This window comes from Urocitellus parryii, chromosome 8, assembly GCF_045843805.1.
Source record: "Urocitellus parryii isolate mUroPar1 chromosome 8, mUroPar1.hap1, whole genome shotgun sequence".
NCBI classification, from domain to species: Eukaryota; Metazoa; Chordata; class Mammalia; order Rodentia; family Sciuridae; genus Urocitellus; species Urocitellus parryii.
The window spans coordinates 109,791,741-109,817,435 of NC_135538.1; the positions used below are offsets into that span (position 1 = coordinate 109,791,741).

Below are 25,695 nucleotides of genomic sequence, written 5' to 3' on the forward strand. Positions count from 1 at the left end.
ACCACTACATCTAGTCTTTTCTTAATTTTTTTATTCATCTTTTATTTTTTTATTTTTGCCACAGCGTTACAAACCCAGACAGTGAGATTCAGTGTTAAGAGGCTTGCCCTGGGCCGCATTAATACAGAACTAGGTTTAAGCACAGATCTGTGTGAAGCCCAAGCCACGCGCTTAACCCCGACTCTGTATTTCCAATTTCTCTCCCACCCCGTCTTCCTGTCCCCACACTTTGCCCCCTGTGCAGGGTGTGCCTTCTCTCTGACATGGCCAGGACTTGTCCAGTTCTGATTCAATCAAATGGCAGATGAGGATGTCATCTGAGGCCCCTCCGTGACTGGACCTCAGCCCAGGGATCTCTACAGTGGCTCATGCCACATTAAGCCTCTGTCTCTCATCTCCTGTGTCCTCCACCAGAATGCCCTTCTGGGCTGACAATCCTATGTCACTGCTTCTGGGCCTGCTGGCTGCTGTCCTCCTGCCTGTGACCTAACCCCCTCCCACCCCCACCCCGACCCCCACCCTCTAGCCACATTCTCCCTCTTTCTCTCTTTGATCCCTGTGAGAGATGCTCTGCCCTGAGCAGGACTGAGATCCTCAACTTAGAAAAATATCAGATGTTAAGAAAAGAAGAACCACCTGAGGCAGAATTGTCAGAGAACGGTGGTGGAGAGACAGAGAGGTGGGAGAAGGGGGCCGTCAGAGGACTCAGAGGAGGGTCATAGACTGGCACTTGAGGCCAGGAGTGTGAATCCAGGATGGTGAGATCAAACAAAAGCAGGGCGAGGTCAAAGAGGAAAGTGGGAAAGGGAAGCCTTATGCGGCTGCCGATCATGAACGCCATGGGTGGGCTCTGATGTTTGTGGTTGGTGGCCTCAGTCAATGGTGGAGTGGACTCCACCAACCACCCCCTCAGGTCCACATCTCAGGCAAGGCTGGCAGGGGCTTTCCCAGGTTGGGCTGGTGTGTCCTGATGGAGTCTGTGTTGTTCCCGTGCCACAGGTGCCCGTCACACTGGCCCCCAGCTTGTGCCAGTATTGGCACTGGCCATGGTCCTGGCAGGAATCTGGTGCTTCCCTGGCTGCTCAGATGGGCTGGAGTGGGGATGGGAGGAGGATGGAGGATCTGAAAGATGGTGAGGATGGTCTGGGTTGATCCTAGGGGAGGAGGAGTGGGGAGGAGGAGTGTTTGGGGAGAGCCACGATTCTGAGCAGCCACCATAGGGAGCTCACCCGGGAGCCTCCAGGAATTCTGAGAAGGACTGTCCAGCTGCTCTGAGGTCTCGGCTGAAGTTAGACATTAGGAATATGTCATGTGTCCTGTGTGTGCCATGTCAGTGCTAGCCAAGCTTCTGGGGCTTTCTTCAGCAAAGTCACCAACAGATCTAGGATCACCAAGGCTCCAAGAGACCCAAGCTGCCCAGCACAGTGACCGGCACATGTGTGGTGGTTGGATGAACGCATGCATCTGTGAATGATGAGGTTTGGGTGTCCCTAAGAGAGTGGATGTGCCTCAGTGCCCAGCTGTGAGCTGGCAGGTGTCTTTGGACCCAGATTTAGTGCAGGAAAAGGAAGGAGCCTGTGCTTGGCTTAGGACAGTGCAGAAATGTTCCTGCGCTCAGAAATGAGGGTCAGAGGAACCACGAATCAGCATGCACTAGGAAAAGGGGATGTTTGATGTGAACATGCTGCAAGTGACTGGTAACTATTTCTTGATGCCTGTCCTTTGCTATAGAGTTGAAAGGAATAAAAGAGACCCTTGCCTTGGGTAGGAAGGAAGTGGGAGAAGGAACCAGAATAGAGTATTAATGGGTCAGAAAGTGAGATAAAGATTTATGGAACTTCTGAGTTCTAAGATTTAGAAAGCTAGAAATATTTAAAATCGCACCAAAATTATGAAATGCTTTGGTACAATTAAAATTCTAGACTTGCATGTGGAAGACTAGAAATCATTGAGACAGGAGAAGCGAATGAATGAAGAGCTAAACTGACCATCGGATAGAAGACTCAATATTTGCTAAGGTGTCTGTTTCTCCTCAAACCGTGCCAGTCAATGCAGTTTCAATAGAAAGCCCAGCAGGTGTGTGTGTGTATGCGAGTGGGTGTAGAAATCAATAACCCAGTTGTAAAATTTAAACTAAAGTAACTAGAATAGTCAAAACCATTCTGGAGGACCACAACCTGATTTCAAGTTTTACTATAAATTATAATAGGCAGTCGCAACAGCGTGATATTGGTAAAGAGACGGATGTGTAGGTCAGTGGAACTCAACAGGGACTTCAGCCATTTACTGACTGATGGACATTTGGTTTATTTCCAGTTTGGGAAAATTGTGAAAAAAAAAGCTGTGACTTTCATGTTTATAAACAAAATACTGTTCTGCAATAAAAAGAAAGGAATGGCTGAGAAACACAGCTTCTCACATGTCGAGTGCATTGTGCAGTGTGAAGGAGACAGACTCAAAAGGCTACATGTGGTTCCACGCAGACGGCACTCTAGAAGGGCAGGAGGCTGCAGGGACAGAAGTCAACGGGGTAGTGGCCAGGGCTTAAAATCGGAGAGGAGGAGGTTGGCTAAGCCTGGGTCACTCTTTGCAGGAACCTGTACCTGTGGGAAAACCCCCATACCCAAGGACTCTGGAAGTGCCGTGTCCTACTCTTTCCCACTGGATGGTCAGGATTTCACTCATGCCCTGTGCATAGAATAAATGCTGGTGCGAGCATGTCACGCAGCAAACACCCACTGGTCAAAGGAGGCCACGCTGGAGGACATTTCAGATGGGAGAGAGACTCCTTCCTCTGGGGGACAACCCATTTTCCCGTTCTCCTGCTAACTAGGTCATCGTCGTGGTTAGTACTGTGCTTCCTGAGCCTTGTTCAGAAGCCCTTTACTTGTAGGAATCCATGTCACCCTCCGACAGCGCCATATATTATCATCATGTTCATTGACGGATACGGGGACGGAGGCACGGAGGGGTTCTGGGTGTGTGGTTGCAGACCCCAGGAGCAAGGAAGGACAGACGTGGAGAAGGAAGTCTGGGTCCATGTTCACAGAGGCTACCACACTCTGGGGTGCCAGCCCGGGGTGGGGGAAGGACTAGAAGGGCTGAATGTGAGTCATGTCCTCCCAGAGGAGCAGCTGTCCTCCGTCCTTAGGGAGCCCAGCACCGGCAGATGGCTGGCATGCAGCTGTGGGCACAGTGACCACCCGGCTAGGCGCAGCCCGGAGACTGACTGAGCGGCCCCAGCCCTGTGCGGTCACCGGGGCTGGCACTGGCCGGTGGCGGCTGGCCTCTCAGAGGTCTGGGATCCCCGGCCTCCTCCAGCCGGGCTGCAGTGCGGGCTCCTCCTCCCCCTTCCTCCCACGCAGCCCCTCCTTGAATCACGAAGCCAGACCCCAGTCCTGGTGTTGCTCAATGGCCAGGAGCCCAGTTTCCTGTGCGCAGCGCCTGACGTGTGGGTCCCTCTCTTTTCTGCAGTTCAAGGGAAAGACAAGATCTTGCACAAGGCACAGCAGCCCTTGGCCAGGGTGGGAGGCATGGAGCCTCTCTGGCTGCTCCTCCTGCTCTTTGTCACAGGTAGGTCCCCCCATTCCTTCTTTCCCTCCCCTTCCTTGAACATATGACGAGGTGGAGGCCGGAGCTGGCACTGGGCTGAATAGGAAGGAGTTGGAAGTCCTTGCCTCGCCCGAGTGACCTGTTCCACACAGCGTCCCCACCTGCCGGGGGTCTTCGTGCCTGACCCCCCTCCCGGGATCCAAACCCACATGGGCCCACCTTGGTGGGATGGAGGCTGAAGGGGCTTCTGGCCCCCAGACATATGGGAAGGAGAAAATGCTGACGGTGGCATCTGAGGCACGAGCTGGCAGTCGGGGGAAGTTTGGGGGGCACTGGTAGGAGCCCCTAAAATTATGAACCAAGACCAGCTTCCAGGCAGTGGCAGGGAGAGAGGGAAGGAAGGAGGAAAGGCCCAGAACTGTGACCTGCATCTCAGAGAGGACCCTCTCACCTTGGAAGGTCCCCTTGGCCTCAGCTCTTGAGGGGAGGCATGGAATAAGGGTTTTGGCCACCGAGTTGGGGGCACTGACACCCCCAATTTTGCACATGATGGCCTCTTCCATTGGGGAATGGTACTTCTCGCTCCCCAAGGCAGTAGGAAACCTGGGTTGAGGAGAGGTGATGGGGTCTGTTCCCGCAGCTCCTTGGTGGAGGGGGAGAGGGAAGGGAGGTGCGTGGTGGCCCGTGGTGGCCTGTGGTGGCCTGGCTGGAGGCAGAGGGATGGATGAAAGGGGATGCATTGGGGGTATGCTGTGCATTGGTGTCTCTCGTTCCAAAAGAGGCAGGTCGTCAGCTTCTTGGTCTGACCTTTCCAGTTTCTGTCACAATAATGGCTGGAGACGGGGGTGGGCAGGAAAGAGGCCCAGGCAGGAGGCTCCCGGTGACTCCCTGGTAGCCCCTACCTGGCAAGAAGCGGGGTCTCCATGTCTGTCTCCTCTACCCCAAAGAGGATGCCCAAAATAGCAGCCTCATGCCTCTCCCAAAATAGTTTTGAAACAAGTCCTTCCTGAAAGGGGAACAAAGCCACAGAAATAGGGAAGCTGGAGGCTCTAGGTCAGGAGAGAGGAGTCTGTGGAGCAGTACCAGTGGGCGCCACAGAGGAGGCAGGCGCGGCCGGGCAGGGAGGGACATGCCCACTGGGAACCAGCCCCAGGCCTGAAGACAGGACAGGAGGGGTCCTAGTCCCCTAAGACAGGAAGCAGATGTGCAGAAGAGAACTGGAGGGTTTTAAAAACCATGTGTTTCTGAAAGAGGCCCAGAGAGGGCCAGTTTCTTCTCTGAGGATGCCCAGCAAGTCAAAAAGTGAGAAAACCAGCCTCAGGACCTAGGTTTCCCGGTTCCCAAATTCCCACAAAAACATGCCTGGGCTGTGCCAGGTACCTGTTTCTTCCTCCCCATTTGTACCAGCTCCTTATGGACAGAATTTTTGTCCATTTGGTTCGCTGCACATAGCAGGTGTTCAATAAATATTTGGTAAATAAATGGAGGAGTCAAGGAATGTCTCCTCTGCAGAGTTGGGCGCAGCCCCCAACACCACAGTGCTCCAGGGCGTGGTGGGCCAGTCCCTGCAGGTCTCCTGCCCCTATGACTCCACCAAGCACTGGGGGCGGCGAAAGGCCTGGTGCCGCCAGCTGGACCAGGAGGGCCCGTGCCAGCGCGTTGTCAGCACGCACAGCCTGTGGCTGCTGGCCTTCCTCAAGAAGTGGAATGGGAGCACGGCCATCACGGACGATGCCCTGGGCGGCACCCTCACCATCACCCTGCGGAATCTTCAAGACCACGACGCTGGCCTCTACCAGTGCCAGAGCCTCCGTGGCAGTGAGGCCGACACGCTCCGGAAGGTGCTGGTAGAGGTGCTGGCAGGTGAGTGAGTGGCTGTTGGGGCCAGGCCTCATGTTTTGGGCATCTGTGTTCAGGACCATAGGGTCCCTGGGAAAACTCACAGTGTGAGTCCCATGGATGGTTTTGCAGGCTGCTCACTGTGCAAGGGAGCCAAGTCCAGCGGGGACTCCTCTTGTGCCCTGGTGCAGGGCTGTGTTACCTGTAATCAGGGCATCTCTCTCTAATTTGCATTCATTGTCGGAGTTAGCCTTGGCCCTACTTTCTCAAATTGCTTCACCCAGTCGACATCTGATTGGTCTGTGAACACCTACAGGTTGACTTTAAGGGGCAGCAGATTAATTTACTCACTTGCCCACTCAGCCAAGGAACTTATCAACGTAGATGAAGTTTTCTGGTGCAGAAAAACAACCCTCAAAGGAATGCTTGCTGGGGAGTGTGCTTCACTTCTCTGGTCCTCCATTTCCCCATCCTGAAGTGGAAATGATGGGGCTGGCAGTGTAGCTCAGTGGTCAAAAGCTTGCTTAGCATGTGAGAGGCCCCTGGTTTTTCCCCAGTACTGCTAAAAAAAAAGGGGGGGATAGTTTATATAGAGATGATGGCATTAGTCCTGGTGACCCCAGGGGGTGACACCGGAGGCAGACCTCCTGACACTGAACTGACTTGAGATTAGCATTTCAGGCCTGAGGGGGAGAGACACCCTTGAGCTGTGCACAGGGACCACCCTTCTGCCTGTCTCTAGCAGACAGCTGTGTCCCAAAGAAGGGCAAAGGTCCCTTCCTGACTCTCCTCTTTTCCAGTGACCCCATGGCCCTTTATCATCAATGAGGGTCAAACGTATCTCCTTAAGGAGGGGCGACTGCCAGCCCTGGACATCAGTCCCCCCTCTCTTTCATGGAGTCGGGACACAGAGACGTGCATTTCCAGCCCTGTCAGGGTCTAAGGCTCAGTCGATTCCCAAGAGGATGGCAGGAAATGATATAGTAATAGTAACCCGTTGCTTGTGCAGACAGCCCGACAGTTTAAACCCATCCACGATTCCATCTGGATGGAGGGAGGGAGGGATGTGTGATGGAGAGAGGGATGGCAGCCCCTGAGCACCCGTGTGACACTAGACACCCTGCAGAGTGGCTCCTGCTGACTCCTGCAGGGAGGAGGTGTTCCTAACAGCCCGCTGTACAGTAAGGAAATTGAAATTCAGAGACTCGATCCATGCAGAACAGAAACTCCCAGGGCCTCACTGACCCCACCTGGGTTCTACCCACCAAGGCAGCTAGCCCGAAGGAGGACAGAGCTGCAAAGTGACAGCTCTGTCTCCCGCAGACCCCCAGGATCACCAGGACACGGAAGACCTCTGGGTCCCCGAGGAATCTGGGAGCTTCGTGGCAGTGCCTGTGGAGCACAGTGTCTCCAGGTACAGTGAGCAGACCCTGGCAGACTCCCGCGCTGCAGAGCCCACGCCGGGTGGGGACGGAGGTCCTAGGACCGTGGATTCCAGGACAATTGGAGCAGGAAAGGTCCTGTTTCCCAGGTCCTGTTTACACCCTGCCCGTCAGCTGGCATGTCTGGCGTGACGGTGCCAATGACAGGAGACTGACATCCTTCTGTCACACTTTGGCTCTCCGATGCCTGACTGGGCAGCCCCCCACCCCTCCCCTGGCAGCCGGGACCCCAAGGGTCAGCAACAGCGAGAGTCGCAGCACCAGCCCCAGACTCCTGGGTCCCCGTCCCTTTGGTAGAACCAGAATCTCTTCTGACACTCCCCCATGGCTGAGTGTCGGTGTTTAAATGCTCATGTAACCACTGAGTGCACGCGCGTGTGCACACACTCACACACCTTAGGAGACCACGGGCACAGCAGACAGCTGCTGGGCCAGGGAGGGAGGGTGGTGTGCAGGCCCCACCAGCCCCACCCGGGATGTGCTGGGCGGAGAGCTTCCCCCAACCCTCTGGGGAGACTCCAGCTTGCAGGCCACCTCGAGGTTCCCAAGTGTCCTCCTTCTCTTTCTCAAGGGAGACCCCGTTTCCACCTACTTCCATCCTCCTCCTCCTGGCCTTCATCTTTCTCAGCAAGCTGCTGACTGCCGGCGCTCTCTGGGTGGCAGCCTGGCGGTGCCAGAAGCTGAGGAGCTTTCCAGCCAGCGGGCAGGGCTGTGGCGACGACCCAGGGCACCGGCTCCAGACGCTGTCAGGTGGGCTGGGGAGCCTGGCGATGGCTGGGGGGGCGGCAGGGCAGGAGGGCTGAGCACGAATCGAATCGTTGCAGGCTCCACGGACACATGAGAGGAGAGGCCCCCAGATGGGAGAAGCTGGGGAGAGGCCGTCCAGGGGCCACCCCAGCCTGCGCGCTCGCTCGAGACTCCTGGTTCTGCCCCAGCAAGACATCACTCAGCCTGCACCCTGCTTGCTCTGGGGCCTGGAAGGAGGCCATGTGTGTGTGTGTGTGTGTGTGTGTGTGTGTGTGTGTGTGTGTCTGTGTGGGGGGGATATGTTTTGGGAGGCAGGTCACTTCTCAACTCCTGGGCTTTGGACATTAAACACTCTCAGAAGTCAATCCACGACTGTCCTGCTTTACTGGATTTGGGCCTTCCAGAAGCTCTTCTCTTTTGCTTCCTGGCTAGGGTTAGGGTTAGGGTTAGATGAAGGAAAGCTAAAGGATCTCACTGCTTGGGGCCTGGGGTCCAGAGGTACCATGTCCCTCTATTCTCAAAGGCTCCCATCCGGCGAGGGCTGCGCCACAGTGCAGCCTATCGGAGCTGGAGACATGGTCCAAGCCCCTCATCATATTAAAAAGAAACCAAGGCTCCAAGAGGGATGGGGCCTCCCTGGGTCACCCAGTATTGCCTGGGGATCCAGAGTTCACTTGGCATTCAAGGGACCCTTCCCTCTGCTCAGTCCCACTCATTCATCCATTCATTTATTCAGAATGTCTTGGCGTCGGGTGGTCTCTGCCAGGAACCATCCTGAGCTCTGGAAGGACAGCAGTGAAGAGCAACTGGGGTTCCACCCACACGGAGAGTGGTCTGGAGGGAGAAGAGGGAGAAAATCAGTAGTACAACACAGCAGGAAACCTGACGTGTGCCCGAGGGCAAAAAGTGCCAGGGAAAAAATTAAACCAAAGCCAGGTGGAGAGTCCTGGCTGCAGAGGGCTGGGGAGGGGCTGCTTTAAACGGGCAGTCAGGAGGTGCCATTGAGGTGTCCCCTGAAGGAGGGGAGGAAATGAACCAGGACGGCATGAGGGAGGGTGTTTGGGGCAGGGGCTCAGCCTCACAAGTCCCTCTTCATCTTACGCAGGAGTGAGGGGGAGATGGGGTGAGGGCGGGCTGCAGCAGGAGGAGGAACCAAGTGGGCCACAGCCAGGGCTCTCTGCTCCGGCCCCAGGTGGGTCACTGAGAAGGTGCTCAGCACAGAGCTCACGTTCTAGCCTCACGTCACTCCCCTGGTCCCAGCTGTGTCCCCACCCTGCCTTCCACCCCACTCAGGCTGCTCCCGTGGCCCCCACCCTGGAGCTCCGTACTCTGGGCCAAACTGCTTCTGGGGCTTCCCTGGCTCGGTGGACATCCAACTCCCTCATTACATCCTGGGCCAGCAGCCTTGTCCCCACAGATTCTGGACAAAGTCTAAGTGCCAGGACTGAGCTGAGCCCTCGGTACCTACTCCCATATGGGCACCAACAGGAGGAGGCGTTGGGGACACCTGGCGTCAGGCACAGTGGCCCCCATTCACCTCTAGCTCAGAATGGAGCTTCCTCCGCTTGAGAACTCGGCCTTTCCTCCTCCCTGCTCTGCCCCGTCAGAGTTCTCCACCTCTGGATTGGGATCACCACTGGGGTCCCCAGCCGTGGGCTCAGGAGCACCCTGGACTGAGGGCACACAGATCACTGAGCCTCGGTTTGACCTCTGCCCCTGGCCAGACTTGCTGAGTGCCTCAGTCCCTCTGAGCCTGTGTCCTCACCCACAAACGTAACTAACCACAAACACTCCCCCTCCCAGGCCTGGCCGTCTTCACAGGGTTGTGAGGTTAAAAGTAATAACATTGGTGAGAGTCCCTGGCCAGCTGTCTGGTACACAGTATGTCCTCAATAAGCTCACTTCCTCCCGGTCATGTCCAGCAACATGACACCTCCCTGGAGGCCAGCCTCCTGCCTGGCCACCTCTGTTCCCAGCAGTGGACAATATTCATTTGAGGAATTCAGTTGAATGTTGAACATAATTCTGCTCATCACAAAACACTCCCGGGTGGCTTATTAATGTGAAAATAACTTTCTTGCAAGGAAATTAAAGTGTTGGCAGAATAGATAAATACCTGGTTTGCTCAGGACTTTCTGCCATGTCCTGGGAAAACCTTCAGTCCCCGCGTGCAGGGCTAGTGGGTCACCCTACCACCCGCCTCACTAGGCTCAGCTTACCCTAGTTGGCCATCTCAGGCTCCCAGGGCCAGCTTCCCTTTCTCGACTCCCTTGTACCTGAAGGAAAGAAGGACAGAGAGGGGAGAGGAGAGAGGAGGGAGGGAGGGTGGCTTTTCCAGTCCTATCCTGGGCCTCACCCTGCAAGGTGCCCCACCCAGGTGTCCCCACAGACAGCTCTAATCTCTTTTTATTTTATTTTATTTTTTTAGTTGTAGATGGACACAATACCTTTATTTTATTTACTTGGTGCTGAGGATCGAACCCAATGCCTCATCCATGCTAGGCAAGTGCTCCACCCCTGAGCTACAGCCCCAGCCCAGCTCTAATCTCTTTGACGGCTGCTGTCCACCCTGGTATCCGTGGTCACTTTATTACTCACTTTCTGTCCTTGTTCCTCAGAGTCCAGACACTGGGCTGCATGAATGAAGGCCTGGTGTCTCCAGTGGGGGAAGTGGGTTTGCATCCCAGGAAAGGAACCCCAAATTATGAGATTTGCAGTTTATGTAGAGCATCTGGGACGTTGGTCTATCTCCAGAGACAGCAGAAGGGAAGGAGGGAGTGAGAGAAAGAGAGAAAGAGAGAGAAAGAGGGAGAACTTTATTCTCCAGCATGAATAAATTTTCTCCAGGGAGGAAGGGGGAAGGCTACGAATCTCCCAGGAGGTAACAGTCTCTAGCTTCCAAGGCAAGACTGAGCACATTCACCCCCCACCCGCAGTGTTCTTCTCTCAAGAGGCCTCTTTGCAAAAAAGGTGAAGAACTGAGAATTGTCTCCCAACAGAGAGGAGAGAACACTCATGAAACAAACTAGTATATGCCATCAGTAAAGAAAGCCTGGAGAGAAAGAGAGAAAGGGGGTGGGGAGGGAATGATGCTGCAAATTAAAAATATTAAAGAATAAAAATTCAAAAGATAGCAAAAGAAGAGGTAGAGAAAAATATGAGGAAATCTCCTAAAAGGCAGAGCAACATGGACACAAAGACGGAAATGAGCAAAGGTACGAAAAAGAGATGGATATGAAAGATTCCACGTCCAACTAATTGATAAGTTGTAGACAAAATGGAGGGAGAAAAGGAATGCAGAGAAGTAACCGTCAAGGAAGTAATCTGGTTTCCAGAGCCGAGGAGCATGGATCCCTATGGAAAGGGTCTGGAGTGTGCAGGGGAGACAGGAGCCAGCCCCAGGCCAGATGCCCCATGGAGGCGGGGTAACCAGCTGTGAAGTGGCATTCAGGAGGGGCAGTGTCCTGAAGCTCTGGGGGTGTGATGGGGGCATTTGTGAATAATGTAAAACCAGCTGGTCTTGGCCATTAGTAGGCCACGTTCCTTCCTCCTTTATAGCTCTCCATCCACAGATTTGGAAGACCCTGGAGGTCACCCTCCCTTCTTCTCTGAGACCCTGCCCCTACCTCCCGCTGTGGTGGCCCCCGCCCTGGGCTCCTGTCTTTCCTCTGGTCTTCTCACCAGCCCTGCTGGCCCCTGCTTGCAGGGTCAGTTCCTGAGCACTAAGCCAACCAGCATTTGGAAGAGCTCCCTATCCCCAACCCTGGAGATGCCCACCCGTCCCTACCTCCCACTCTGCGGTCATGGAGAGCCCCACGTGACCATTGGAGACAGATGTTTCCTTCCCTCGGGAGAATGCTGTGTCAGTGACCAGGCGAACCCCAGAACTGACATCTGCCAGCCCAGTCATGGGCCCCAGGCTTCTCCTGCTGCTGCTCCTGGGACGAGCAGGTAAGACTCAGATGGAGCCTTCCGTGTCCAGGAATAGCTGGGGTTCCTGCAGATGCCATATCCCTACGCTAGAGGCTGGGTTGGGAGGTGGCCCCAGCCCCCGGCCCACATTCACTCCCTCCTCCTTTCCTTCCCTAGGTCAAGGCTCCGAGGGCAGCCTCCCAGAGGTACTGCAGGTGCCCGTGGGGGGCTCCATTCTGGTGCAGTGTCACTACCGGCTCCAGGATGTCAGAGCCCGGAAGGTGTGGTGCCGGTTCTCACCTGAGGGGTGCCAGCCCCTGGTGTCCTCAGGGGTGGATCGCTCAGCCACAGGAGACAGGCACATGTTTCTCACCGACCTGGGAGGGGGTCTGCTGCAGGTGGAAATGGTCACCCTGCAGGAGGAGGATGCAGGGCAGTACGGCTGCATGGTGGAGGGAGCTTTGGGTCCCCAGATGTTGCACCGGGTCTCTCTGGAGGTGCTCCCCTCGGGTGAGTTATCTTGGGCCTTCCATCACCCTCTGACCTGCCCTCCCAACCCCTACCTGTGGCCAGGGCTCTTGGGCCTTGAGGGATGGGGGTGCCTGCGGGGAGGCCGTGGGAGAGATGAGAGATATCTTCATAACAGCCCTGTAGGGAGCGGAAACTGAACTGGGTGGGAGTCTGAGATAAATCACCTCCCACATCATGGATTCCCCTGCCACTAAGAGTCTCCTCCTCACACACCATGGTTTTTGCTTCCTTTTCCGGCATACTCAATGCTATCTTTTTTTTTTCCTCCTTAGAAATGTTTTAAACAAAATTGAGTTTGAGCCGAGTGTGGTGGTGCATGCCTGTAATCCCAGAGGCTCGGGAGGCTGAGGCAGGAGGATGGCGAGTTCAAAGCCAGCCTCAGCAAAAAAGTGAGGGGCTAAGCAACAGTGAGACTCTGTCTCTAAATAAAATACAAAATAGGGCTGGGGATGGAGCTCAGTGGCCAAGTGCCCCTGAGTTCAATTCCTGGTACCTGCCCGACTCCCCAAAATTGAATTCGAGCATATAAATAAATTAAAATTTTTATACCTTTAAGATTTTCATCCTGTAGTAATGAGTTTGATGACCTAAAATGAACTGAATTCATATCTTAACCTGACAAGTCTTCATGGAGCATCAAGTGGGTATGTGACCTCCAGGCAGGGTACAACTCAACTATTTCAACTCATTCAGTTTTAAAAATGGAAAAAGTGTCATTAATATGTAGGCCCAAATTCTCAACCCTAATTTCAGTATATAAAACACTTTGCTTTTACATTTCATTCATGCAGTCCACATCTTTCAAGTATTTAAGTACTAAAATAAACATTTTTTTTACCAGAAAAATAAGATGCTATATAATAAACTATACTGGAGGAAAATATCAGCCACCTAGAGTGGGAACTACTGCTACTTTTCTCTGATGGATACTGACTTTTTTTTTCACTTTTTCCCCCTCCTTTTCTCAAATCATTTGTGTCTAATCCCCAAAGAATAAAATTAAGAAATGTATTCCATAAATAAGAGGGTAGACTGAATGGTGAGTGGAATCTGCTCATCTTGAGTTGTTAACCTGTACCACAAAAATAGTGGTTAATCCTAGTTATTCTTTGTCACTCTGTGGTCAAGGAATTCTTTTAAATTCCTAAAAGGCAAATTGTGATAAGCCTCACTGGGAAGAGGGGGCAGGAGGCAGGTCCCCAGAGCCCTCTGCAATGTGTTGCTGCTGCGGAGGATGCAGGTTCAGGCAGGTGTGTGGAAATGGTACGGGGAAGCCAGAGGCTGTGGCCTGAAGCTCAGGCAAGCATCTAGCTTCAGAGAGCATTGACCAAGGCAGCCTCATGGCACGAGGAGGGCAAAACATGGGCAGCAAGATTGGCACCACAGCACTTTCATGGTGAATCTCAAGAATAAGGTGAGGCCCCATCCTAGATGGCCTGAAAAGACTGGCCAGGTACCCAAACTGATGTTCTGGCCCAGGTCAACTAAACCTGAGTCCTGTAGCCACAATTCAAGCATTTTGTAGGGATGACAGTCACAAAACTGAGTCTCGGGTACTGGTGAGGCTCTCAGAGAGTGTCCCCGTGTTGCCTCACATTAATGCTGACCAGAGGGCGGAGCTTGGGATGGGGCTCGACCAGCACTCAGTGGGACCACAGGGTCACAGGTATATAGAGAGGCAGCATTTGAGGCCAGTGAGTTGGGAGCAAGGTCACCACTGAGGGTGAAGCTGGAGAGACCTTTCCTGGGTGGGGGCAGAAGACAGGCAGAGATTACTCAGTGGTTTTTCTGCATAGTCTGGGCAGCCTGGGAAGACTAGGGGGGTGCGGCGCGGAGCAGGCAAAGGAGAAGAAATGCAGGGGGACAGGGAGGGAGCTGGTGGCAGAGGAAATGCAGGGGGCCAGGGAGGGAGCTGGTGGCAGAGGAAAGAGGGTACATTTGCAACTAGGTAAAGATACAGAGTCAGCGCCATTCCCCGACCCACAGAGTGAGAGGCCCTGAGGAACGTCCCAGATGTTCCTTTGTGTCCCTTTCTCAGGGCTTCTTCTTCCTTGGCTCCATTTTCCTAGTCCCTCAGACCCCATCAAGCCACGAAGCCTGCCCACAGTGGGTGTTCTCATTAAATGTTTCCTTCTGAGTTAGCTCCTGGCCTGAGAGAGGAGGAGGAGGAGACCCATAAGCATGGCAGTCTGGCTGAGGACCCCTCCTTGGACCCTGCAGGCAGTGCCAGCCCCTGGGAGCCCAGCCAGCAGAAGAGGTACTGGCAAGACTGGATTAGGGTGGCTGGGAGAAGGTGACTGGTGAAGATGTGACTTACTTTGAGCTCTAGACTAAATTGAAGGGGGGATTCCTTCCATCCCCAGGAGCTTCTGATTGACAGACAAACTGACCGATCTCTTTACCCCAGTTCATCAATGGGTCCTTCATCTTGGTGTATCTTCAGCCAGGACACCTTGATAATGTGTCTGTCTACCTGAATCTACTCTCCTCACCTGTTCCATGTCCTCTCAACCCTGGATCCCCAAGAATGTGGCTCTCCTCTCAATGTTCCAGAGTTCCTGGTTAGCAACTCTCTGTAGGGTTAGGGCTAAGCCTACCTATTCCTTTCTGTCCCTCAGCATCCCCTTGATCTGGTGTGCTGTGTCCCTTCTGGGCCTTCTGGTGGCAGCTGTGGTGCTGTTTGCTGTCATGACCAAAAAGAGAGGTCAGTAGCTGTCTACCCACCTAGCCCAGCCTCAACCAGTTTTGCAGATGAGGCCAGGAGTCTAGGTCTGTTCCCCTACAGAAAGATTTGTCTGGGCTTTAGTTAAGCACCCACACCCTAGAATTCCTATAGCCGAGGGGTGAAGAGGAGGGAGGGAGAGTCAATGGGGGCAGGCCTGGGGAAATATCGGAATTGGAAAGAATGGGGATGGGGATTAGAAGAAAGGGGATGGAATAAGTAGGGGAAGGGTTCTAGGAGGTAGACTGAATATGGAAGCAATAAATGGGTGGGGAGAGATGGGGAGACTGGGGGAGGGGTCTGGGAGATGAAGGGTAGAGGTTTAGCGGTGGGAAGGGGCAGGCAAATATGCACTAGGAAAAAAGTTTCAAAGGCTTCTGAAGGGAGTGAGGGAGTAGAGTCAGCCCTGGAAGTAGACTGTGTGCTGTTGTCTGTCCTGCCAGGGAACAGGCCTGATGTCTGTGACCAGTTCCCAAGCCAGAGAGTTGCAGGCACGGTAAGAGGTTTCTGCATGTCCACCACCAAATTCCCCCAGAGTCTCTATTCATCACAATTGCTGAGAGGTCCCAGGATGATAAGGTGGAGAAAGGAGAGGGACCCAGTCCTCTTCCTAAATGCTGTAAACTTGGCCCCAGTGATCACCTGGGGAACTCACCTCCCTAGATCTGGGGAGTAACTTGGTCTTGAAAATATTCATCAACTTTCAAAGTCCTCCTGTCCACTGACAGACATTCTTAGGATTGGAGAGAGGTGGAGGGATGGATATCCAGGATGCTCCCAGGCTTCCCACTGAAGGTAACTGGGGCATGGGGGGCACTCCCTCTGCCTGACCTGCCTGCTTTTGTTGCAGGGCCCCTCCTTAGTAGTCCACCACATCCATGATTCTGGACCTGCTGCTGGATTGCCTTTGGATGCACCATGTGCTCGGATTGACTCATCACTTTCCTTCGACAATGCCGCCTATGCCAGCCTCCCTCTTGATTGCCCACCCGGGAAACCTCCATCCCCATCCTCACCTCCTCTGCCTCCTAAGGTTCTAAGTCCTCCAAATCTGTGACATATGCCACAGTTTTCTTCCCAGGAGGGGACAAAATCGGAGGGGCCTCCTGGGAGTCGGTTCAGGATCTACCTAACAGTCAGACTCTACCCAGCTGAACTGCTCACCATACTGTACACGCAGAGGGGCTGACCCTGGGGGCTCTGTGCACCCATCCCCCCAGCTCAGACCCTGTATTCTCAGAACCTATGAACAACTAGGGATTATCCAATATCCTCACTTTATGGATAGGGAATGTGCTACTCAGATATGACTGAGGGCTCTTGGGGAAGACCCCTGCCCCACGATGCTTCCTCTGCCATTACACATTGGGCTAAATAAACCCTAACTGATGATATGTGAACTCTTAATGGTTGATTTGGGAAGGAAAGGAACCAAGTTTGACAATCACTTGGGCTGCAAACCAAAGTTCTTTTGGTCCAGTGTTTGTGCTGCGTGATCTCCTGGCTGTCCTGCAGCGCTTTCTTCCCTGGTCAGAACCTTGCAGTGCAGTTTGGGTCAAGGGTCACCCAAAAGACTCCTCTGAAACTATTTCCTGCCTCTTCCCTAAGGCCTGGAAGTAGATTCATTTGCTGGAGTCAAGGAAGCTCTTTTGCTTCCTGCTTTGCACCTTTTGTACAAGTGACATGTTGATAGCATATGATGGGACAGTGGGGCAGTTAGTGATAAGTTAAAGGAGACCCAGGACAGTGGGATATGGGAGATGGGCCTGAAAAGAAACAGGAGTTAAGGAGAGAAATAAAAATAGACACCATGTCTGTTTCCTGGAAGGACAAAGGAGTTTCAAGCATTAGGCTATAAAAGACCTTTGTAGACATCAGTCTGACCAGAACTGGCTCTCTTGGTTAGGTGACCATCTGGTAGTTCTGTTTCCTTTGGTCTGAACTATAGAGGCTGGGAAAAGCCCAGTGGAGAAAAGGCACAGCAGGGCAGGGAGGGCTGTGGCCATGTTCAAATGTGAATGAAAGTTAGACCAGGCTGGAAACAGAAAGGCCTTTAAGGTCTCTGCCAGAACTTCATCTGAAACTGTTCCTTTGAAAACATCTGCCCAAATTGGGATGTACAACTTAAATGCAGGAGATAAGTACTCAGGAACTGGCCATATTACAATTGCAGAGAGTTTAGCCTAAAGAGATTTTCCCTGGTCAGGTATGGTGGCACATGCTTGTAATCCCAGCTAGTCAGGAGACTGAGAAGGGGGATCATAAGTTCAAGGATGGTCTGGTCAACTGGTGAGATCCTGTCTTAAGAAAAAAAAGGAAGGAAGGAAGGAAGGAAGGAAGGAAGGGAGGGAGGGAGGGAGGTTCTAGATGTAGCTAAGTGATAGAACACTTGTCTAGCAAGTGTGAGGTTCTGGGTTCAGCCTCTAGTACTATAAACAAGAACAATAACAACAACAAAAGTGGTTTTCCCCAGCTGGAGGAACCCTAAGATTTGGCTTAGGCACATCAAGAGAAGGGTCAGGGGCTCTGCCTCAGGTTCTAGGTTTTTAAGTCTAGGGATATTGTTTTCAACGAGCTTGGGCAGGATGTTCTGAGTTTCCTGTGATAAAAGTTTCAGGTGGTGACAGAACCTATTTAACTTCTGTTCCTTGTGGACTCAACTGTCAGGCTACTCACCAATCAACTAAGCCCTAATTTTCTCTGGATAAGATGATTAAACACTGGAGGAGAAAGGAGGCAGACAAAGGAGAGAATAAAGATTAAAAACAACCAGAGGGAAAAATGTGCTCTGAATATATTTAGAACTTTTTACAATCTGGCAGAAGTAAAATGTCTATTCAACAGTGCAAGGAAAATACTAAGGAAGATTATATGATCAATTGAATGGAGTGGAAGCAGGAATATGAAGAGTAAGAACTCCTCTACTTACCATGGGATTATGTCTTGATAAACCTATTTTAAGTTGAAATATCATAGTTCAAAATGCATTTAATACAAGTAACCTACCAAGAGTCATTTGCCTAGCCTACCTTATGTGTTCCCAAAACACATTAGCCCATAGTGTACAAAGGTATCTAATGCAAAGACCGTTTTATGCCGAAGTATTAAATATCTCATGTACACACACACGTGAACATTTTGTAGACTTGATGGGATGTGAGAACTCAAAACTCAGTAACCTAAGAGCAGTGGCAACACAGTACACTATGGATATCAGTGTTTTCCTCTCGTGATCCTGCAGCTGAGTGGGAGCTGTGACTCATTGCTGCCACCCAGAATTGTGAGAGAGGATCTACTGCATATCACTAGGCTGGGAAAAGATCCAAATTCTATGTATGGTTCCTACTGAATGGGTAGCACTTTTACACCATTGCAAGGTTGAAAGATCACAAGTTGAACCATTGTAAGTTAGGAACTGTCTGTATATAAATTCTGTCAGTGCTCATGATAAGAAGTCTATGAATAGCAACCAGAGCCATAGTTATAAAAGTAACTTCTAAGATGCAAATACTGACTTTCTAAATTTTATCATAAGAAACCACATGCAAAACAAATGCAGGCTGCCTGGTGAGACAATTTCTTCATATTAGAATCTTTGGAATTCAGCTAAAAACACCTTTAGCAGTGATTAGGCATCTTACTCAAATAGCTAATTTTAAAAGAAAAAAGGATATAATACATACATAAGACATAAATAGTCCTAAACAATACATAAATAAGAGAACTGATTCTTTGAAATGAAATAAAAGACAAAGTTATTACTCAAGAAGGGTCAAATAAGAAATTAAAAGTGGGAAATAAAACAGATTCAAAGACAATGAAAAAACAAGTATTTTTTTGTCTTTTTTGGGTACCATGGATTGTACTCAAGGGCAGCAACCACTGAGCCACATCCCCAGCCCTATTTTGTATTTTATTTAGATACAGGGTCTCACTGAGCTTCTTAGTGCCTTGATTTTGCTGAGGCTGACTTTGAACTTGTGGTCCTCTTGCCTTGGACTCCTGAGCTGCTTGGGATTATAGGCACCCAGCAACGATAAGAATATTTTTGTGCTGGGCTTAGGAGTATTGATGGAGTGGGAATGATGACAAAGGAGCCTGAAATAATTTTTATTTTATTTTTTAGTTCTCGGCAGACACAACATCTTTGTTGGTATGTGGTGCTGAGGATCGAACCCGGGCCGCACGCATGCCAGGCGAGCGCGCTACCGCTTGAGCCACATCCCCAGCCCTATAATTTTTATTTTATTTATTTTATTTTATTTATTTATATGTGGGGCTAAGGATCAAACCCAGTGCCCTCACACTGTAGCTCTGCCATTGAGCTACAGCCCCAACCCCTGCAAGGAATTTTTTGATTGAAATGTTCTCTTAACAGATTGTACTAGTAGTTGCATTGGTACTAGTGATACATTTGTCAAAATCCATTATTAAAATGGGTGTATTTTCTTATATGTAAAGTATATTTCATAAAATTGATTTAAAAAATACCATTTTTTGTATGTGTGTGGTTCTGGGGATCGAACCCAGGGCCTTGTGTGTGTGAGGCAAGCACTCTACCAGCTTAGCTATTTTCCTAGCACAATATCAGATAAAGTGTACTTCAAACCAGAGTTAGTAAAAAAAAATAATAGGTATTTTCAGAAACAAAACAAAACAAAACAAAAAAGAATACTTTCAAGACCAGTGGGGAACAGTTAAAATAATCTTAGAGGAAAAGACCCTTTAAAGTATAACACAAAAATTAAGAAGCATAAAACACTCTCAGATACATTAAAATTGCTACTTTAAGACACATTAAAAATACTTGGAAATCAATCTAACAAAAGAGGCAAAAGACCTCTACAATGAAAACTACAGAACACTAAAGAAAGAAACTGAAGAACTTTCCTTAGAAGATGGAAAGATCTCCCATGCTCCTGGATAGGCAGAATTAATATTGTCAAAATGGCCACACTACCAAGATTTATTGCAGTTCCTATTAAAATCCCAATGACATTCTTCATAGAATTAGAAAAAGCTATCATGAAATTTATTTGGAAAAATAAGAGACCCAGAATAGCCAAAGTAATCCTTAGCAAGAAAAGTGAAGCAGGTGGCATCACAATACCATTTGACCGAACTATCCCACTCTTAGGTCTATAACCAAAGGACTTAAAATCAGCTTACTATAGTGACGCAGCCACATCAATGTTTATAGCAGCACAATTCACAATAGCCAAACTGTGGAACCAACCTACATGCCCTTCAATAGATGAATGGATTAAAAAACCTGTGGTATATATGTACAATATATATTACTCAGCATTAAAAGAGAATAATGACTGGGAATAAGACAATCCTTCAATAATAACCCCAAATGCGAATGGCCTAAACTCCTCAATTAAAAGACATAGACTGGCAGACTGAATTTATTAAAAAAAAAAAAAAGACCCAACAATATGCTGCCTTAAAGAGACTCATCTCACAGGAAAAGACAACCACAGACTGAAGGTGAATGGATGGGAAAAAAATGTATCACTTACATGGACCATGTAAACAAGCAGGGGTTTCCATCCTCATATCAGGTAAAGTGGACTTCAAACCACAGTTAGTGAAAAAGGATAAAGAAGGACATTTCATACTGCTTAAGAGAATCATACATCAACAGAACATAACAATTGTAACTATCTATGCCCCAAACAATGGGGCATCTATGTTCATCAACACACACTTCTCAACTTCGAGAATCAAATAGATCACAACACCATAATAATCGATGGCTTTAACATACTTCTCTCACCACTGAATAGATCTTCCAAACAAAACCTAAACAAAAATATTATAGAACTCAATAGAACAATCAATAATTTAGACTTAATAGACATATATAGAATAGTCCATCCATCAAAGAGTAAATACACTTTTTTCTCAGCAGCACATGAATCCTTCTCCAAAACAGACTATATTATGCCACAAAGCAAGTCTTAGCAAATACACACACACACACACACACACATACACACACACATACACACACACACACACACACACATACAGATACTACCCTGCATTCTATCTTACCATAATGGAATGAAATTTGATATCATGATAAAACAAAAAAAATAGAAGTTACTCCAACACCTGGAGTATGAATGAACAAAGGATTGCAGAAGACATTAGGGAGGAGATAAAAAATTCTTAAAAGGCAAATGAAAACCCTGAAACAAAATATTAAAATCTCTGGGATACTATGAAGGCAGTATTAAGAAGAAAGTTCATTGGAGGGACTTCATTCCTTAAAAGAAGAAAAAGTCAACAAATAAAATGATATACCAATATATCTTAAAGCCCTAGAAAAAAAAAAGATGTTAACACAAGTTAAACAGATCAATTTCAAGCAATGAAATAGAAGATACTATCAAAAGCCTACCAACCAAGAAAAGCCCGGGACCAGATGGATTCACAGCTGAGTTCTACAAGACCTTCAAAGAAGAACTAATACAAAATACTCCTCAAATTATTCCATGAATAGAAAAAGAGGAAACTCTTCCAAACTCATTCTATAAGGCCGGTATCACCCTGATTCCAAAACCAGACAAAGACATATCAAGGAAAGAAAACTTCAGACCAATATCTCTCATGAACATAGATGCAAAAATCCTCAATAAAATTCTGGCAAATCGAATACAAAACCATATTAAAAATACAGTGCACCATGATCAAATGGGGTTCATCCTAGGGATACAAGTTTAGTTCAACATACAGAAATCAATAAATGTAATTAATCTCATCAATAGACTTAAATATAAGAATCATATGATCATCTCAATAGATGCAGAAAAAGCATTTGACAAAATATAGCATCCCTTTATGTTCAAAACACTAAAAAATCCTATGAACATATCTCAACATGGTAAAAGTTATCTATGTTAAACCCAAGGCCAAGATCATTCTAAGTGGAGAAAAATTGAAAGCATTCCCTCTAAAAACTTGAAGGAGACAGGGATGCCCTCTTCACCACTTCTATTTAACATAGCTCTTGAAACTAGCCAGAGCAATTAGACCACAAAAGAAATTAAAGGGATACGGGGCTGGGGATGTGGCTCAAGTGGTATGCGCTTGCCTGGCATGTGCGGGGTGCTGGGTTTGATCCTCAGCACCACATAAAAATAAAATAAAAAGGATGTTGTGCCCACTGAAAAATTGAAAAATAAATATTAAAAAATTCTCTCTCTCTTAAAAAAAAGAAATTAAAGAGATACAAATGGGAAAAGAAGAACTTAAACTATCACTGTTTGCCAACAACATGATTCTATACTTAGAGAATCCAAAAAATTCCACCAGAAAACTTCTAGAACTAATAAATGAATTCAGAAAAATAGCAGGATATAAAATCAACACCCACAAATCAAATGCATTTCTATACATCAGTGATGAATTCCTCTGAAAGAGAAAGTAGAAAAACTACCCATTCGCAATAGCCTCAAAAAACAAACAAACAAACAAACAAAAAAACAACTTGGGAATCAATTTAACAAAAGAGGTGAAAGACCTCTACAATGAAAACTACAGACCACTAAAAAAAAAAAAAAAAAAAAAAAGAATTTAGAGAAGACCTTAGAAGAGGGAAAGATCTCTCATGCTCCTGGATAGGCAGAATTAATATTGTCAAAATGACCATATTACCAAAAGCGCTATACAAATTTAATGCAATTCCAGTCAAAACCCCAATGATATTCCTCATAGAAATAGAAAAAGCCATCATGAAATTCATTTGGAAAAATAAGAGACCCAGAATAACCAAAGTAATCTTTGGCAAGAAGAGTGAAACAGGTGGCATTACAATAACAGACCTTAAAAGAGCCATAATAACAAAAACAGCATGGTGTTGGCACCAAAATAGACTTGTAGACCAATGGTACAGAATACAAGACACAGAGACAAAATAACATTATACAATTATTTCATATTAGACAAATGTGCCTAAAACATATATTGAAGAAAAGGTAGTCTCTTCAACAAATGGTGCTGGGATAACTGGAAATCCATATGCAGCAAATGAAATTAAATCCTTATCTCTCACCATAAACAAAAATCCATCTCACAATGGATAAAGATCCTAGGAATTAGACCAGAGACTATGACTAACAGAAGAAAAAGCAGGCCCAAATCTTCATTATGTCAGATTAGACCTCGACTTCCTTAACAAGAAAATCAAGAATCAGTAAATGGGTTGGATTCAAACTGAAAAGCTTCTTCTCAGCAAAAGAAACAGTGAGGTGAGCAGAGAGCGTATGGGAGCAAATTTTTGCCATATGCACATCAGACAGAGCACTAATCTCCAGGATATATAAAGAACTCAAAAAATACCAAAAATTTAAAAAAAACACAAATAACCCAATAAGTAAATGGGCTAAGGAACTGAACAGACACTTCTCAGAAGAAGATATATAATCGATCAATAAATATATGAAAAAATGATCTCATTTCCAGAAATCCAAATCAAAACTACTCTAATAAGATTTCATTTCACTCTAGTCAGAATGGCAATTATTAAGAATACAAGCAACAATAAGTGTTGGCAAAGATGTGGAGATAAAAGTACACTCCTACATTGCTGGTGGCAAATTGTTGCAACCACTATGGAAAGCATATGGAGATTCCTTATAAAACTTGGAATGGAACCACCATTTGACCCAGTTATCCCACTCCTTGGTTTATATCCAAAGGACTTAAAGTCAGCATACCATAGTGACACAGCCACATTAATATTCATAGCAGCTCAATTCACAGTAGCTAAACTGTGGAAGTAAACTAGATGTCCTTCAACAGATAAATGGATAAAGAAAGTGTGGAATATATACACAATGGAATATTATTCAGTCTTAAAAACCAAAGGCCAAATGTTTTCTCTGATAAGTGGATGCTCATCCACAATGGGTGTGGCCAGGGGAGCACGGGAGGAATGGAGGAACTTTAGATAGGGCAAAGGAGAGGGAGAGGAAGGGAGGAGGCATGGGGGTAGGAAAGACAGTGGAAAGAGATGGACATCATTACCCTAGGTACATGTATGAAGACACCAATGGTGTGACTCTACTTTGTGTACAACCAGAGAAATGAAAAATTGTGCTCCATATGTGTCCTATGAATTGAAATGCCTTCTGCTGTCATGTATAACAATTTAAAACAAATACATTAATTATTAATTTTAAAAATAATAAGTAAAATAAAGCAAAAAAATGGACAAAGAGAACTGGGGATGTAGTTCAGTGGTAGAGGACCCCCCCTACCCTGAGGAAAAAAAAGCAATGATTTTCATTAGCTTTCTCCAAGAAGGTATGCTCAGCATCATTAGTCCTTAAGGAAATGCAAATCAAAACCATGAGATATCATTTCATACCTATGGAAAGGCTACAAGAAAAAGATACACAATAACAAGTGTTGACAAGACTTATGTAAAATGGAAATGTCATATATTGCTGATGAGAAAGTAAGTGGTACAGTGACTTTGGAACAGTCTGACAGCCCTTCAAAAAGTGAAACACAGAATTTCTATATGACTTGATGATTCTTGAGAATTCATAAATTACACAATATATACCCAAGAATATATCAAAGAATTAACACAGAAACTTATATATGAATGTTTATAGTAGCATCATTCATAATATTTAAAATCAAAACAAGCCAAATATTTAATAATGACGAATAAACTGTTAAATAAACTGTTAAAGTGTGGCATATTTGGGCTGGGGCTGTAGCTCATTGGTAGAGCGCCTGCCTTGCATGTGTGAGGCACTGCGATCGATCCTAAGCACCACATAAAAATAAAGATATTGTGTCCAACTGTAACTAAAAAACATATTTAAAAAATGTTTTTTTAAAAAAGTGTGGCATATTTATACAATGAAACATTATTTAGCCATAAAAAGTAATGTTACAACATGGATGAATCTTGAAAATGTTAAGTGAAAGAAGCCAGATGCAAAAGACCATATGTTCTACCATTTATAATAAGTATCCAGAACAGGTGACTGTATAGGGACTGAGAATATACTAGTGTTATCAGGGACTAAGAAAAGAGGAGCAGAGGGTGACAGCTCATGGGCACAGAGTTCCTTTTAGGGACAATAAAAATGTTCTGGAATTAGATAGTGATGATGATTGTATGACCCTGCAAATAGAACTTAAAATATTGAATTGTATATGCCAAAAGGGTGAATTTTATGATATGTGAATTCTATCTTCAAAAAAGTGCCAAAAGGGAATGCAACAACAACAAAAGTATGTAGTGGCACTGTGTATCACCACCATTTATGGAAAAGAAGGGTGCGATAAATATACACGATTGCTCGCATGTGCATAGAAGAATTTTGCCAGGCTTCACAAGGAAGTGTTAATACAGTTCACCTCTGGAGAAGCCAACTGGAGACATGAATGTGAAAGACTTTTTTACTGTTAAAGTGTTTTTGTTCCTTTTGAATTTTGTACCATATAAATGTATTACCTATTTTTGAAATATAAAAATTGAATTGGTAACAATAGCTAACATTTGCTGAGTGCTTACTATGTGCCAGGTACTATTCTAAATGTTTTGTATTTATTTTATTTTCACAATGACATTCTTTTGTGCTCTTTTTATTCTCATCTATAGAAAATGAAATGCAGGCATACACAAGACAAATTATACACCCAAACAAACACAGCTAATAAGTCCAGTCCTTGTTTTTGACTGCTACTCTATATTGCCCCTCAGAAATTTAAAGCAGTGAAGAAGGTGTGGGGGGAAATGTAGGTGAGGAGAAAGAAAAGAATGGGTAAGATGAGGAGTGCAAGGGGGAGATGGAGGGCGCAAAGGGAGAGAAAGAAGGATGGCAAGAGGGGAAAAGGGGTGTGAGGGGAAGAGGGACAGGAGGGTCTGAGCAGACTGTACAGCATGATTTATCGGGCAAGTACAGCTCCCTCTTT

The 25,695-nt window shown here is 47.5% G+C and overlaps 2 protein-coding genes across 3 annotated transcripts; both read left to right on the plus strand.

Annotated features, from left to right (window-relative positions):
* Nucleotides 1-3,495: 3,495 nt before the first annotated feature.
* On the plus strand, nucleotides 3,496-7,905 carry Trem2 (triggering receptor expressed on myeloid cells 2). Its single transcript, XM_026383711.2, has 5 exons — nucleotides 3,496-3,573; nucleotides 5,065-5,415; nucleotides 6,715-6,805; nucleotides 7,405-7,583; nucleotides 7,658-7,905. The coding sequence occupies exons 1-5, from the start codon at nucleotides 3,534-3,536 to the stop codon at nucleotides 7,672-7,674; spliced, it is 678 nt and encodes a 225-aa protein (XP_026239496.2). The 5' UTR covers nucleotides 3,496-3,533; the 3' UTR covers nucleotides 7,675-7,905.
* A 3,583-nt stretch (nucleotides 7,906-11,488) lies between these two features.
* On the plus strand, nucleotides 11,489-15,802 carry Treml1 (triggering receptor expressed on myeloid cells like 1). 2 transcript variants are annotated; one of them, XM_026383718.2, is made up of 6 exons: nucleotides 11,489-11,531; nucleotides 11,670-12,002; nucleotides 14,181-14,280; nucleotides 14,642-14,727; nucleotides 15,189-15,241; nucleotides 15,596-15,802. In XM_026383718.2, exons 1-6 carry the CDS (start codon nucleotides 11,489-11,491, stop codon nucleotides 15,800-15,802), a joined length of 822 nt encoding a protein of 273 aa, XP_026239503.1. The 2 variants fall into 2 exon arrangements, with proteins under 2 accessions (XP_026239503.1, XP_026239504.1); XM_026383719.1 differs by lacking the exon at nucleotides 11,670-12,002.
* Nucleotides 15,803-25,695: the final 9,893 nt, after the last annotated feature.

Bases quoted from the DNA above. Each gene is read 5' to 3' on its own strand.
- Trem2 (XM_026383711.2), top strand. From the start codon at position 3,534: ATGGAGCCTCTCTGGCTGCTCCTCCTGCTCTTTGTCACAG. The intron at 3,574-5,064 runs GTAGGTCCCCCC...TCTCCTCTGCAG, and splicing joins CCTCCTGCTCTTTGTCACAG to AGTTGGGCGCAGCCCCCAAC. The intron at 6,806-7,404 runs GTACAGTGAGCA...CTCTTTCTCAAG, and splicing joins GTGGAGCACAGTGTCTCCAG to GGAGACCCCGTTTCCACCTA.
- Treml1 (XM_026383718.2), top strand. From the start codon at position 11,489: ATGGGCCCCAGGCTTCTCCTGCTGCTGCTCCTGGGACGAGCAG. The intron at 11,532-11,669 runs GTAAGACTCAGA...TTCCTTCCCTAG, and splicing joins GCTGCTCCTGGGACGAGCAG to GTCAAGGCTCCGAGGGCAGC. The intron at 12,003-14,180 runs GTGAGTTATCTT...CTGGCCTGAGAG, and splicing joins TCTGGAGGTGCTCCCCTCGG to AGGAGGAGGAGGAGACCCAT.